The 16,039-nt window shown below is 45.2% G+C and overlaps 1 protein-coding gene across 1 annotated transcript in view; it reads right to left on the reverse strand.

Moving 5' to 3' along the window:
- The window catches only part of lrp2b (low density lipoprotein receptor-related protein 2b), a gene marked incomplete at its 5' end in the record, with an annotated part of 304,974 nt that overhangs the window by 250,713 nt on the left and 38,222 nt on the right, over positions 1–16,039 (reverse strand). The window contains one exon of the mRNA XM_084323212.1: positions 5,441–5,557. Within this exon, the coding sequence (XP_084179338.1) occupies positions 5,441–5,557 (117 nt within the window). The remainder of the gene's footprint in view (positions 1–5,440; positions 5,558–16,039) is intronic.

Genomic DNA, 16,039 nt, shown 5'->3' on the forward strand with positions numbered 1-16,039 from the left:
TTCGAAGTGAGTCAAGATGAGCAATAAGGCCTAAAGCCTCTGCTGAAGCTCCACTGAGCACATTCTCCTGCGCTATGTCTACTATTTCAAATTCGGCGCTCACTTCACACTTTTTTTATGCCATCTGTAGATCAACTGCAGCTACAGGCTTAATCTTATGATTAGTATACGAGCGGAGTACTCTACTAGAGCATTTTAGCTCCCCTGAGTGCATTAGTGACTGATAGCTGTCTACGGTTAGTGTATTACACTTAGCGCCTGTGTCGATCCCAAAACGACACTTGCTGAGACAGTATTTTTAGGTCTACTGTCCATTTATCCTTCTCCGGGTTATCTGTCTGTGCCAGATTTATGTTCAGAATTCGTCATCCTGATCTGACTCAACACTCACAGAGCTAACTGCACGCCTGCGACACACTGCCATCCAGTGGTTGGGTTTGTGACAGTAGGAACACTCTGAGCCTTTAGCTGGGCACCTCCCCATGTTCCACTTGTGCTGGGGGTCTCTCCCACAGCTCGCACAGTTTCCCTGTTGGTTTTCCGGAGCCTTCCTCTGATACACAGGTTGTCTGTCCTTCATTGTACATTCTCTTATTTTGCACTGTGTATTTTGGCTTAACAGATACTGCTGAGACTTGTGAATCCTCTTCTCTGACGATTCTTATCTGTTTCTGTGACAATTCAAACCGCTGGGGAATTTCTATAGCTTTAGGTAGCGTTAGCGCCTCCCCTTTATCCAATAGTTGTTCTTGGACCCGTTTTTCTCTAACTCCTGCGATGATTGCATCGACCAGCATGTCGTCGGAGTCGGGGTACTCACAGTCCATGAGAATGAGTCTCAAATCCTTAATAAAGTTGTCGAAACCTTCACTTGGTCCTTGTTTCCTTTGCCTGAAACGGTGCCTGGCTATCCGCTTGTTTTTTCTTGGCCTGATGTAGCTGGCAAACTTATCCAGCACTTTAGACGGATCTGCTCTCTCGCCGTCAGCCCAGGCTAACGTCTTGTAGATTTCTCTGCCTTGCTCGCCGACCCATGTACCTACAGTAGCCAGCCGGCTCGCTTGTTAGCTTCTAGCTCCGAGAGCGGACCTTCAAAGACGAACTCGACGTGACTTCTGAATCTCCCAAACTCCTGATACAAATCAGGAGCCTCCCAGTCTATCTTGGGGTGTTCAAAGTGCGAGTATGCCATTTTCTCTTATTTTATTTTTGCTTCTGACACCATGTAATGTACTTGGGCAGACACGGACACGACTTAGCTTGTAGACATGTTGTTTATTTCTGATTGACAGTCGCGACCTACGGCAACTCCGTTGGACCAATCAGAGCCCAATGTGAAATAAACCACGCCGTTTAATGGCTAAAGATAGAAACCATGCCTCATGAACATATTATTGTCGCCCCATAGCAGACTCTGTCAACACCCACCACTAAAAATAAGAACTAGGAATGGAGATGTGTTTTCATCTTCTAGACAGCGGATTGACTGATTGATACAAGGACTAACGCTAGGTAATATGTTTTCAAGTTTTATTATAAGTCGTGCCTAGAGGTCGCCATTTCGCAGCAGCAACAGTTTCCCAGCACTTTTGCAAACATTTGCTTGTTTCTATCACATAAAACCATTTTGAGAGAGATTAAACATCTTACTATCAAACTGGATTTGTCAGTGGATGAAACTATCGACGATTTGGAAGCATTTATTGACGTGTTTTATGATAATATGTCGGCCAAAAAGGCAGCTGGACGGGAAAGAAAACGCAGCAGGAATCAGCTGGCCTCTAGCGATACGGAGGACCCACTTCTTGCAGAACTAAGAGTAATGCGTGAGTCTATGTCAACCATGCAAAAGCAGCTGGAGAAGTTGGATCTTTTGAAGAAGCTAAGTGACGACGTGGAGGAGTTAAAGCAATCGGTGGAATTCAACAACTCCCTGATCGAAGTCCTAAAGAAGGACAACGCTTCTCTCAGGGCTGACGTTATCAGACTACAGAAAGTCACAATCGAGCTCCAAAAAGACAACTACAAAACGGCGAATGATGTGCTGGATCTACAGAACCGAAGCATGAGAGATAATATAATTATACATGGGCTTCCTGAACAAAATGGTGAAGAAAGGGTAGGTACTGTAAGGGAGCTTACTTAAAGTCGGAGCAGATCGTTCGGTCTTTCTTGGTGGACAGTCTCAAGGTGATAAAGCCGGACGCAGATGCAACCCGCTTCTGCAGAGTGCACCGTCTTGGGCAATCCAAGCCAGGGGTCCAGAAGTCTCGTCCCATAGTGGCGAGGGTCACCGAGTCCAGAATGAAGCATGCCATCATGGAGAGAGGCAGAGAGTTGAAAGGCTCTGTCTTCTCGATCACGGATCAATATCCACCGGAGATCATGAGGAGACGGCGTCTACTCCATCCGATTAGGACGGACGCCAGGAACAGCAACAAAAAGACCCGTCTGTTCATCGATAAACTCTTCATTGATGGACAGTTGTATCGCAACTCCGACATCACATATTGGCTGACGGGCGGTGAGGAAAAAGCACAGGCTGGACGCTAACGTGTTTCTTACTGCAGTAAACAATGGCGCAGGCTTGTGACGGTGCACACGCGACCATGGTTGCTATGGTAACTCTTTAAAGGACTTAATGTTGCAAAGAGATGAGGCCAAGAAGATTTAGTTTTTAATCAGGTCTAATTGAAGATATAAATCATTACTGTAAATTAAGAAACCAGGTTACTAAAATTAACAGATTAAGTAAGAGAACCTATTATAAGCAGAACATCTCAGAAAGCAGTAGGGACAGTAAAAAACTCTGGAATGTACTGAATGAAATCATGGGTAAAAAATCTGCCCTGGCTTCGTTTGTGGAATCAGATGGTGGTATTTATCTGACAAAGCCTCTTCACATTGGTGATTATTTTAATGACTATTTTGTAAACAAGGTGTCCAAGCTTAGGCAGGGAATGGATAATATTGTCAATAACAACTCTGAGGTGTTGATAAAAGAACACATTATTAAGGGTAAAACTGTGTTTTTGAATTCCAACAGGTGGATATTGTGACTGTGGATAGGCTATTGCGCTCTCTACCAGTCTCTAAATCCACTGGCAATGACCACCTGGATAGCAAATGGTTGAGAATAGCTGCGTCTCATATCTCTGCACCAATCTGTCACATTTTTTATATGTGTTTAATCAGTGGCATGTGTCCTTTGTTATAGAAGGAGGGGAAGATCATTCCACTTCCTAAAGATGCTAAATTACCTTTTGGAGGTCCCAACAGTAGGCCTATTAGCATTTTACCTGTTCTCAGTAAATTACTGGAAAAGATTGTGTCTGATAACACAAATGTCTGATAGTTGGCTTTCAGCTATCGACAGTTCAATGCTGGTGGGTGCTATTATGTTAGACTTCAGTGCCGCATTTGATGTGATCGATTACAATCTTTTAATACAAAAACTCATCTGCTATGGTTTTAATAACACAGCAATTTTATTTTTCAGGAGTTATTTGTCCTTGAGGTCTCAGAGGGTCTATTTTAATGGTGCTTTGTCAGGCAATAGAGGGTTAGAATGCGGTGTCCCACAGGGGAGTGCATGCCTGGGGCCCCTCTTATTCTCTATTTTTACTAATGATATGCCTTTTTCTATTCATAAGGCTAGTCTGACTTTATATGCTGATGATTCAACCCTTTATTATGCTGCAGATACAGACTCTGAGCTTAATCCGGTTTTGGCTGGTGAATTGGACATTTTATATGACTGGATAAAAACAAATAAGCTGGTGCTTAACATATCAAAAACTGTTTGTATGCTTTTTGGGACCAATCAAAGATTGGTTCTACAAATTGCAGGTCAACCAATACAGCAGGTTGAAAAAACTAAGCTTCAAGGCCTTTGGCTTAATTGATAGTACTTTATCATGGTCTGATCACATAAACAAAACTGTTTTTAAAATGGGTAGAGCTGTTGCTACTGCCAGGAAATGTGCACCATTCCTTCCATTTGCATTGTTTAATCAGATTGTTTGTGCTTTGGTTTTGTGCCACTTGGATTACTGTTCTGTAGTGTGGGCTTCTGCTTCAAAACAGTTGCTAAATAGGTTACAATTGGTACAAAATAAGGCAGCAAGACTCGTTCTTGGTTGTTCATATAGGACTAGTGTTGTTCAAATGCATGAACGTCTTAGTTGGCGGAGTGTTGAGAAAATACTTTCTGCCAACTTATACATTTGTTTTCATAAAGTCATCACAACCCACAGTCCTAAATATATCACAGATAAAATAATTTACAGCTCAAATGTGCACATGCATTTTACCAGAGGGGCAAGTAGAGGGCAGATTATTCTACCCCATGCAAATACTAACAGTATGCAAAGAACAGTTTTATATAGGGCTATCAGGGCATGGAATTGTCTTCCAAGTGACATACGTGACATAAGAGGTATAGCAAGCTTCAAAAATAAATTTAAATCTTACATGTGAGCCAATATTGATAATGTTGAGTAATGCAATATGTTACCTTTGATTTGTATATATTTAGATATAATTTGTTTGTGTGTTAATGTTGTTGTGTTTCCTCGGTTGGTACGTCTTGCTATGTTGTGTTTCCTCGGTTGGTATGTCTTGCTATGTTTTAATTGTATTATGTTTTAATTGTAATGTATATGTTGTAATGTTTTAATGTTGTCTCGGACCCCAGGAAGACTAGTTGACGTCTTGGCGTCAGCTAATGGGGATCCTTTGTTAATAAACAAAATAAGTTTTCAATTGTATTTGCCAATTTTCTTTTTAAGGTGTGATTTACAACAAGTCCTTTTTGAGTCCAAGAAAGTTCCTTTTCCATCTACAAATAAAACTCTTCAAGAATGTATGTGAATATCAGGCGGTCAGGTGGCGTAGCGGAGATTGCGCTCGTCACCAATGCAAGAGGCTGCGGTCTCGACTCCCAGAGTCAGCATTGCCTTGGCTTGGGCTGATCGCTATACTAACTCGTTTGGCTGGGTTAGGGGGAGGGAAGCCGTGGGTGGGAAACTGGGGTTGTGGACAGCGACGCCTACAGGTCAGGTCTGGGCGCTTGCTCAGCGGAGGCAGGACTTGAGGAAGGCAGCGTGACCTCCCTCCCACGCGTTACACTTCACCAATGAGAGCCCTCGCTGCCAGGTGAGAAGAGAGCCACTGGCTGTCGACGCACGTGTCGGAGGAAGCGTGCGGATACTTCAGGGTTCCCTTGTACCGACCAGTAGGAGAACATGCGCACGACAACCAGGTAGGGGAGGGGGGGGAATGGGCACAACGACTAAATTGGAACGGGGAGAAAACCGAGAAGAAAATCGGAGAAAGAGAGATACAAAAAAAAAATTATAATAATGTATGTGAATATATCCCACATGTCTATGGTCAAATAAAAAAAAATATGGTTAAAATAAGTACAATCCCCACTCACCCACACAGGAGCGGCTGTCATTGGCCACGATGAAACCCTCGGGGCAGTAACACGTCCCACCTGCAGGAGAACTGTGGCAGCGGTACTCACAGCTCAAGGCGGAACACTGGTCCAGGCCTGGAGGAAGTGACAGATGACAATATCATTAAAATCAGAACACTGTCTGTGTGTTGTGAATTGATAAGGAAGGTGACAGCAGAGATCGTGGGAGTTTGTAGAAACTTGAAAACAATATACAGTATAATTCCTTGAGCCCAGTGTGACTTTACTGTAGAAAACAATACAGTGAATTTCCTTGAGCCCAGTGTGACTTTACTGCTCTATGAAAACAGTAACGTATAATTCCCTGAGCCCAGTGTGACGTTACTATGAAAACACTGTGAATGAGAAGCTTACTTGTGTGTATGTGTTCATATGACAACAAAAAATCCATACAATTCATGATTCTCTTTTAAGGGGGGTTATTTGCCGTCTTCCCCAGAGTCAGACAAGCGGATAGGTATCCTTATCATCTCTGTGTGTGTAGTAAGAAGAGAGAGAGACCCACAGTGTGTAGCTAGCTTACACAATGACTAGAAGTGGATACGAACCACTAGCCTACACTGTAGGAAAAAAAGCTGCAAGAAAACGGTAAATGTCTGGCATCAATTGTTGCCAAATACTATACTGTCAAATTACAGTAAATCAAATACATTTACAGATTACAACCTTTATTTTTATTTAATGGTTAATATTGTTGACAGAATCTGGCTATGGGGCGACAATCATGTGGTCAAGAGGCATGGTTTCTATCTTTAGCCTTTGGCGTGGTTTATTATTATTCACATGGTAAGCAGCCGTACAAGAGCTCTCCTCTTGGTGAGAGGCAGGTGGGAAAGAGGTAGAGGAGGAGGAGACATCGCCACCTGGTGGTAGCACGAGTGACTCCGCCTAGAGCGCCCTCTAGTGGAAACAGTTATATATGCAGTTAGACAGTTACTTGCAATCCTACATAGAACAAATATTTTGATAAAAGGTCATTTACTGTATTTGTATGGCATTTACACTTTTTTTTTTTTATCCACTTTTTCTCCCATTTTCTATATTTTCTCCCATCCCAATTTCGTATCATCCAATTCAACCCTCCCCTGTCACGGACGCTGTTTCTTTCCTCCCACAAGCCGGCTGCAATGTGGACTAAGTCATACATAGCACAAGTCCCCTCCGGTACTTGAGGTAACAGCAGTCGCATCTTTTCACCTGCGCAGCTCGATCTCTCAGTGGCGAGGAGTAACGCGTGGGAGGCTCACGCTGCCCCAGACACTTCCTGATTCTACTGCGCAGGCGCACCAACCGACCTGTAGGAGTCGCTGTCCACAACGCCCGATCCCCACCCATCAGTTTCCCACCCCCTAATACGGCCAATGTGTATTAGTACGGATGACCAGCTAAACTGAAAGCAAATGTGGAGCGCTGGGCTCGAACTGACGAGCCCAGCGTCTCCAGCATTTCGTGGCGAGCGCCTTGCCCACTACGCCACGTAGCCGCCCGGCATTTACACTTAAAGTAGAAAAACAAAAGTAATCTGTAAAATAATACAGTGAATTTCCTGTGAAAAAATTATTTTTTTACAGTGTACCTTAAAAAGTAACAAAATACACGTTTCAACTAGGATGGGTGCTCACTGGCATGCTATAGTGAGTCATATATAGTTCCCCCCAATGAATAAAGGACGTACACATACGTTTTATGGCGCCTCTTTTGATTTGAAGCTAGAATCCCTCTTTGGAATTGATCATTTTAAAGAAAATATTGGACACCTTCTTGCCATGGAGTGCTCATGTTGTCATAGAAATGTGAAGACATTTTCAAATATTTTTTTGTATTTGTGTGCTCTCACTATCTTGTTTTTATTTGTGTTTGTTTTAACTCATTCTACGCCAGCCACGAGAAAAGTCGGGTTAACTCGCCAACCGTTCAGTGCCAATCACGAGAAAACTCTGGTTTTAATTGTTATTTCTTTTATTAACTATATCCATTCATTTTCCTCCATCCAGCCTGATGTTATCATTGGGAATGGGTCTGAGCTTGCAAAAGGGCAAATACCGCCACCAGGGGCGGATTTAGGATTGTAGGAGATCCGGGGCTTAGCCCAGATAGGTGCCCGCGTTAGCGGGCACGGATTTTTTTAACTTCGACACCACAACCTTTAACTTATACCACCACCTTAAAGTGGAGATGAAGCAGTGAGCAATGTGATCCTAGTTTGTTTGTTGTGTACCTTGTGTAAGACAGGGTTCTATAATCAAATGTGAAATCTATCTTATTTGTCTGAAAAATATAATATAATATCCCTGTTTTCAACATGGGCGCCGCCATTTTGTTGCTGACGTCATGGCTGACGTCATACCGTGGCTTGGGTGTATACACTCTGGTTAGCTGCCTATATTGAATGGGTCAGTCAGCAAATAAAATGTTGCCTACAAAACAACGGGACCGCGGTGGTTCTGTTTGTATTGCTCCTGGCTGTTCAAACTAATTTTACCATGTGAGAGAGAGGAAAGTTGGTTAATTTCCACAAACTACCAGTGAAAAAAACAGTGTTGTTGACATGTTGGCTCGGGCTGCCTGCACCCAGACGGCGCGACCAGCCTGTTGGACAGGGAAGGAGGATCTGCAGCGAACACTTCATTGCCTCGGATTATGTTGTTGGGGTGGGATGTTTGTCCAGAAGACCACTAATCAGCTGAAGCCGGACGCGGTTCCCTCGGTCTTCGACAGACAGACCGGCGTTAGCTCTCGGGAGCGATCGCTAGCTAGTTGGCACCAGCCGGGGCCAGGCGTTAGCTCTCGCTAGCTAGCGTTAGCAATTGGGTTGTCATGACAAAAACTGGCTCCAGTTAACCTAATTTATACCGTAATGAATCATTAAAAAATATTCCGTTAACTGGAATATGTTGTTTCTTTACACATATGTTGGATTATGTAATTGGGTTGTCATGACAAAACAATAAAAATCGCTACTTTACATCAGGGTGAACGCTGAACCGAGTCAAGCCGCGGGCGGCGCACTGAAGCCGGTGAATGAACAACCGCATTGCCCCGCTGGCTCCAGTTAACCTAATTTATACCGTAATGAATCATTAAAAAATATTCCGTTAACTGGAATATGTTGTTTCTTTACACATATGTTGGATTATGTAATTGGGTTGTCATGACAAAACAATAAAAATCGCTACTTTACATCAGGGTGAACGCTGAACCGAGTCAAGCCGCGGGCGGCGCACTGAAGCCGGTGAATGAACAACCGCATTGCCCCGCTGGCTCCAGTTAACCTAATTTATACCGTAATGAATCATTAAAAAATATTCCGTTAACTGGAATATGTTGTTTCTTTACACATATGTTGGATTATGTAATTGGGTTGTCATGACAAAACAATAAAAATCGCTACTTTACATCAGGGTGAACGCTGAACCGAGTCAAGCCGCGGGCGGCGCACAGAAGCCGGTGAATGAACAACCGCATTGCCAGCATTCAGCCTGCTGGCTACCTAGACCCACTTCAACCAGCGTCGCGGAGCATTCAGCCTGCTGGCTACCTAGACCCACTTCAACCAGCGTCGCGGAGCATTCAGCCTGCTGGCTACACAAGCTGTGTAGCCAGCAGGCTGAATGCTCCGCGACGCTCCGGTTGCTAACGCTAGCTAGCGAGAGCTAACGCCGGGCCCCGAGAGCTAACGCCGGTCTGTCTGTCGAAGACCGAGGGAACCGCGTCCGGCTTCAGCTGATTAGTGGTCTTCTGGACAAACATCCCACCCCAACAACATAATCCGAGGCAATGAAGTGTTCGCTGCAGATCCTCCTTCCCTGTCCAACAGGCTGGTCGCGCCGTCTGGGTGCAGGCAGCCCGAGCCAACATGTCAACAACACTGTTTTTTTCACTGGTAGTTTGTGGAAATTAACCAACTTTCCTCTCTCTCACATGGTAAAATTAGTTTGAACAGCCAGGAGCAATACAAACAGAACCACCGCGGTCCCGTTGTTTTGTAGGCAACATTTTATTTGCTGACTGACCCATTCAATATAGGCAGCTAACCAGAGTGTATACACCCAAGCCACGGTATGACGTCAGCAACAAAATGGCCGCGCCCATAATGCTAAATGCTTCAGAAATGTACACAACAAATCGTTTTTTCTTAGAAACTGCTTATTTTTATAACGTGACTTCTTCTGTGGCTTATCTAAATACTAATGTGATGCTATGAATATGTATTTATCGCACTGCTTCATTTCCACTTTAAAGCAGACAAAAGGCACTAGAGAACACTTAAATTCACACCCTTTAATTAATGAAGCAAACTATAATAATTTATAATAATAATAATAATAATAATAATAATAATAATAATAATAATAATAATAATAATAATAATAATAATAATAATAATAATAATAATAATAATAATAATAATAATAATAATAATAATAATAATAATAATAATAATAATAATAATAATAATACACTGTGTTTGTATAGCACCTTTCATACAAGAATTGCAGCTCAAAGTGCTTCACAGCAATACAAAAAGACAGGCATAAAATGAGCACAACATTGGCAGATCAAGAGCAATGCATAAAGTGCAGATATAAAGCATAAAATAGATAGCAGTAAAATAGACAAAGTCAAGGTAAGACATATAAATGGCCGTACTTTAGCTATGTTTCTAAGGTGGAAGAATTATGTTTTTGTCAACTTGTTGATTGTGATTTAAAGCTTAGGTCTGAGTCTACCATAACACCAAGACTTAACTCACTCAAATAAAGTTAGCAGCTGGATAGACTACAGATGGAAATTAGCTTCTGCTAAATCAGGTGCAAACATATTTTCATGTAACAATGATTAATTGTCCCAAAAAAAAATATATATATATTTTTTTAAATAGATTCGGGGCTTTTCAGAAAACATTCGGGGCTTGAGCCCAAGTAGCCACCCCCTAGCCCCGCCCCTGACCGCCACCTTCCAGCTGGTATTGCACTCCATTGGAAATGGTGTAGTTTCTTTTCTGGGACGATCCGAGCCATGCGGGCGGGGTTTAGGTGCTCAGGCGAGGTAGGCCTTTGCAACGATGGTATGGAACAGTAACCCCGCCCGCCCGTTCATGTGTAACGTTCGGTAATGTGGGACGGACCTCCACGAGCAGTATTTGGAATGACAGATAATTGGATTATTTCTTTTGCATTACATCAGATACAAGGTAAGAACACTATATATATAAAATGAAAGAAAGCATTCTCAGAGCAGCCTGGCAGGCGAAGATAGAAGTAGAAGGAAGGAAAGTGACTTTTGATCACGACTATTCAACAGAGGTGGCTGTGAGGCGTCGGAGCTATGCAGAAATAAAAATAATTCTAAAGGAGAAAGAAATCAGGTTCTAATCACCTATGACCTCGCTGAAGGTACACTGGTACGAAGGCACCACACTATACAACAGCGCACAAGAGACGACGAGGGACATGGCCCGGAGAGGATGGATGGCGCCGACGCTGATGTAACAAGTGCCTTGTTGCCTTGTATAGATAATTACACCCCATCACAAAATACACTTTAATACATTCCACTAATACTCCTAAACGTTTTATTTTATTGATTTAAGTTGATTTCATTCCTTTCGTTTTGTTTTATTGCACTTTTGGGAGTTAAGGCTTTTATTTTGACATCGACACACTTACTTTTCTGGTCCTCCGGGACACGCATCCTGCCTGCTGTCTCGCGGTGAGTCAGTCCCACCTGGAACTCCGTGAGGTGAGCACTAATTATTATGTTCAGTGAAAGACTTCGGTCTAAAAGTTGTTAAATATTGTATGTTACATTCCTAAAACTGTGAAACGAGTTTGTAATGTAACTACTGTTCTTAATATGTACCTGTGCAGTTGTTTTGTGGGAGGTTTGACTGGGTAAAATGCACTTTAATAGCATGTAGGAAGTTTGCACACACGTGCGCTGTTAACATGGAGTTAATGCAGTCACGTCTTTTCTCAACCATAGCTCGTGCTGCAGATGTCGTGTTCCTAATGCTGCTGCATATTGTTGCCTTTGTAACCTAACAGGTATGTGTGTACAGTAGCTCCCATGTGTCCGTTTTGTATTCAATTGTGTATATTTTTCCAATGTAATTGTATATTAAAATGTGTCATTCTTATGAGCCAGTCCCACCTGGAACTCCGTGAGCTCGTGCTGCAGATGTCGTGTTCCTAATGCTGCTGCATATTGTTGCCTTTGTAACCTAACAGGAGGGAAATAAAGTCCGTCAACAGTCATCCATGTCTGTCGTCCTTAACACAACGCCGTCAGAGAGTATACCATACTACACCGGTCACACGTGGTGCCGTTTGACCTCGGACAACGGACAACGCTCGCCTGCCCACCGGGGACGCTGTCTGCACGCCGCTTCTTCATTCAACTGGCTGTGCTGAGTACAACGTCGAACGTTAACGTGTGCGCATAGGATAAGCGCATATGTGATATTGGTTGTTTTTGTTTGATAATAATATGCTATTGATTGTAATTGTAAATATTATTGTAATGATACAGTAATTGGAGACGACACTAGTTGTACAAGACCACTGTATTTTTTTTCTTTTTCTTTCATCTGTTATGTATTGTGAATAGATAGCCTATGGTCTAATGTTCAAAGTTTGAGCAGTAACAAGTGTTGCTATCTAACACATGCCCACTGTAAATATAATTGGGAACCAATTTGTTTATATGGTTGGCTGGTAATGAGATATATATATATATATATATATTATTTTTTCCCCCCCCCATCTGTTCTGGTAAATTGTGAATGGTTAGCCATACAGTAGCCTACATGTATTCGTGTGTAGTCTAGTGTTTAAAGTCTGAGCAGTAACAAGCGGCCATTTAACACATTCACACATACTTTTCTTTTGTTTATAGCCCTCTAAAGCATTTTTATTTTTTATTCTTGAACATGTCTGAAGCAGGACCACCAGATCTGGAGATGGTGGGTATGATGCCTGTATATGGCAGGGGTCAGTCAGCTCTTATGTGTGGGAGGGGAAGACCTGTGGAACTGAGTCAGTCTATAGTTCGCCAGTCAGTGTTTGAAGCAGTGGGGCCAGTGGCCACATCTACTCCAATCACGCATGGCAATGATGCAGCCCCGCAACTCGCTAGGTCAGAGGATTTAAGCAGCCTCGTCACAGACCTTGCCATACAGATAGGAGAACAAATTGCATCTACTCTGCATGCCATGCACCAGACCAGTTATCAGCCCCAGGTCCCCGTCCCTGAGCCCCAGGTCCCCGCCCCTGAGCCCAAGGTCCCCGCACCCCAACCACAATGTTTTTCTGGGTGTGCAGACATGTCAAGGATGAAAGTGATAGTGCAGGCGGAGACTAAACCACCTCCGTTCTTCAGAGGTGATCGCACTGAGCCAGTCTCCATACATGAGTGGGAAGACATGATGCTAGTGTATCTGTCTAGAGCGAGTTGTAAAACCGACAGAGAATTGTGTGATCTAGTGATGGGCAGGTTGACTGGTAAAGCTAGAGACATAGTGAAGGTGTCACTGCGTAGCCGGCCTGAGTTGTCTGCCAATATGACCCCTGCAGCTGTGTTTGACATTTTAAAGCGTAACTTCAGCGAGCTGACATACTCCAGTATGCCCATGGCCGACTTCTATGCCATGGTTCCCAGGCCTAGTGAGGGAGTGATGGATTACTGGGTCCGGCTGAATAAAGCAATCGATGTTGCAGATGAGTGTCTACGTCGCCGGGGTCGGTGTGTTGATGATGCGAGCGCCGAGGTCGTGATGATGTTGATCACGCACTGCCCAGATCCCAGTCTAGCTATGTCCTTCCAGCTGAAGCCTGTGGAGCAGTGGACTGCAGCTGAGGTCCAGGAGCGTCTAGATGGTTACCAGAGAGACCAAAGGAGATCCAGTTCACGGGCACAGCAGGTTAACATCTCGGCATGCAGTCAGAGCCCCATGGCTGGTGGCCCATCCCCTCCTGTCCTGTATGGTGGGGCCCAGCAGTCTTCTGTTGTTGTGCAGTCACAGCAGCCTCCCTCCTTTGGCTCTTTTCATGAACAGCTTGGTGAGCCCCACAGGGTCTTAGCCGCAACGCAGGCCCTCAGCCCTCCTACACCCATCTTAATGACTCCTGCCCCGGCGTGTCCCCCCTCTGTAGACCCTGGCCTTCATCAGGTGGTTGACTTGCTAGACCGTGTGCTCTCACTGTGTTCGGCCTCGCTGGCCCCAGCAGTACAGGCTCAGCCTGGTCAGCCGTCTCGCTCCCACATCCAGCCAAGTAATGGGCAGACGTACCACTCACGCAACCAGGCCAGACCGAGTCAGCAGAGTTACTCGCGCAACCAGGCCAGACCAAGTCAGCAGGGTTATTCGCGCAACCAGGCCAGACCGAATCAGCAGAGTTACCCGCACAACCAGCACGACCCATGCGAAGTGTGTCAAGACAGCAGTCATAACACTCGTCAACACTGTATGTACCATCGGCTGTGCCACCGCTGTTTCCGCCCTGGTCACTATGAGGACTCATGCCCTGGCATCTCCCAGCCATCAGCTGGATCAGCATCTCCCTCCAACAGACCCGCTCAGACCCATCCTGTCAATGCTGCCCCTTTAAACTAGCCAGCCCATGCAATGAGAGGGATAGTATGGGCAAAGTGAATGAAACCCTCGAGAGAGAACCAGACTTAGAAGCCATCTATGTAAACAGCTGCAGATTACTTCCAGAAAACGAAACAGCCATCTTTGTTGGGTCACAGAGAGTGAACGGAGCTAGTGAACTGTTTTATGCTCCAGTGTTAGTCAGTGACAAGTACACATTGAGGGGGATGTTGGATTCTGGTAGTATGTCATGCACGCTCAGTGAGGAGGGTGAACAAAAGTTACAAACCGCTGGTGTTCTCCCTCGTGTCCAGCCGGCACCTGTGAATGTGGTGCTGGTTGGTTGTGGTGGCTTGACTACTCGACCAAAGTGTGTCTATGATTTGGAGATTGAAGTTTGTGGGTCAAAATTTGTGGTTCCTACGTTGGTTGTGCCAGGTCAGAGAGACGAGTTTATAATTGGCACTAATGTAATCAAGTCCGTTCTCCAAAGGCTGAAGTCGACTGAAAAGTACTGGGAGCTTGTGTCCTGCAGAAACAGAGACCCTGAGTGTGAGAAGTTCCTTGAGCTCTTAAGCTGCACCTCCCGCTGGTCGGGCCCAGACCCGCCCGGGGTGATAGGCACAGTGAAGCTATGCCAGGCGGTTACCCTCCTCCCTCAGCAGGAGTATCTAGTGTGGGGGAAGCTACCAGCCAGTGCACATGTGTCTCCTGGGAGTACAGTTATTGTGGAGCCCACCTCAGCGAGGTCGGCCCCTCGCAACATCATAGTGGGGAGAGTGGTGACTCCCATGTGGGGCGACCGCTGGGTCCCCATGAAGGTCTTGAACCCGACACAGAGCCCCATCACACTCCGTCGTAATGCCAAACTGGCTGATGTCTCACCTTGTCTTGCTGTTGAAGATCTGTCCATCACTCAGGGCCTGTGTCAGCAGCAGTCTGGTGTCTCCAGCTCCTCCGCCTCTCCTGGCTCCTCGTTAGATGCTGAGCAGATGTTGGCCGACTGTGGACTGGAGGACGTGAACATCAAGTCATGTGATGTGTCTCCTGATGGGAAGAAGAGGCTAGCTGACCTACTGGTGACGTATCAAGATGTCTTCTCCAAGGACAAGCTGGACTGTGGAAAGGTCAAAGACTTTGTGCACCGTATCCACCTCTCGGACGACCGTCCGTTCCGCCTGCCCTTTAGGCGTGTCCCCCCAGCTGACTATCACAAACTGAGAGAGGTGTTGACTGAGATGGAGGTGAAGGGGATAATCTCCAAGTCGATGAGCGAGTATGCCTCACCTCTGGTCATGGTGTGGAAGAAGAATGGAGACCTCAGGATCTGTACGGATTTCCGCTGGCTCAACGCAAAGACCGTCAAAGATGCTCACCCGTTGCCCCATCAGTCCGACTGCCTTGCTGCCCTTGGTGGGAACGCTTTCTTTAGCACCATGGATCTGACCTCAGGGTTCTACAACGTCCCTCTCCATGTGTCTGACCGGCGGTACACTGCCTTCACAACACCACTGGGCTTGTACGAGTACAACAGACTCCCGCAAGGCCTGTGCAACAGTCCGGCATCTTTCATGCGTATGATGCTCGGCATCTTTGGCGACCTCAACTACTCCAGCCTCTTGTGCTACTTGGACGACCTGCTGGTGTTTGCGCCGTCTGAGGAGGAGGCGTTGAAGCGATTGGAGGTGGTCTTCTGCAGACTCAGAGTGAACAACCTCAAGCTCTCACAGAAGAAATGTAACTTCTTACAGAGGTCGGTCAGGTTCCTGGGTCATGTGGTCGATGCCGGTGGTGTCTCTGTCGACCAAGAGAAGGTCTCCGTCATCTCTGGCTTCCAGAGAGAGGATCTGATGGAGTCGGATGGCCGCACTCCCGCTCCGAAGAGAGTGAGATCCTTCCTCGGCATGGTGTTGTATTACCAAAATTTCATACATGGCTGCTCCAGTATAGCCAAGCCCCTCTTT

The sequence above is a fragment of the Notolepis coatsorum genome, assembly GCF_963971535.1.
Source record: "Notolepis coatsorum genome assembly, chromosome: 10".
In the NCBI taxonomy this organism is placed as follows: Eukaryota; Metazoa; Chordata; class Actinopteri; order Aulopiformes; family Paralepididae; genus Notolepis; species Notolepis coatsorum.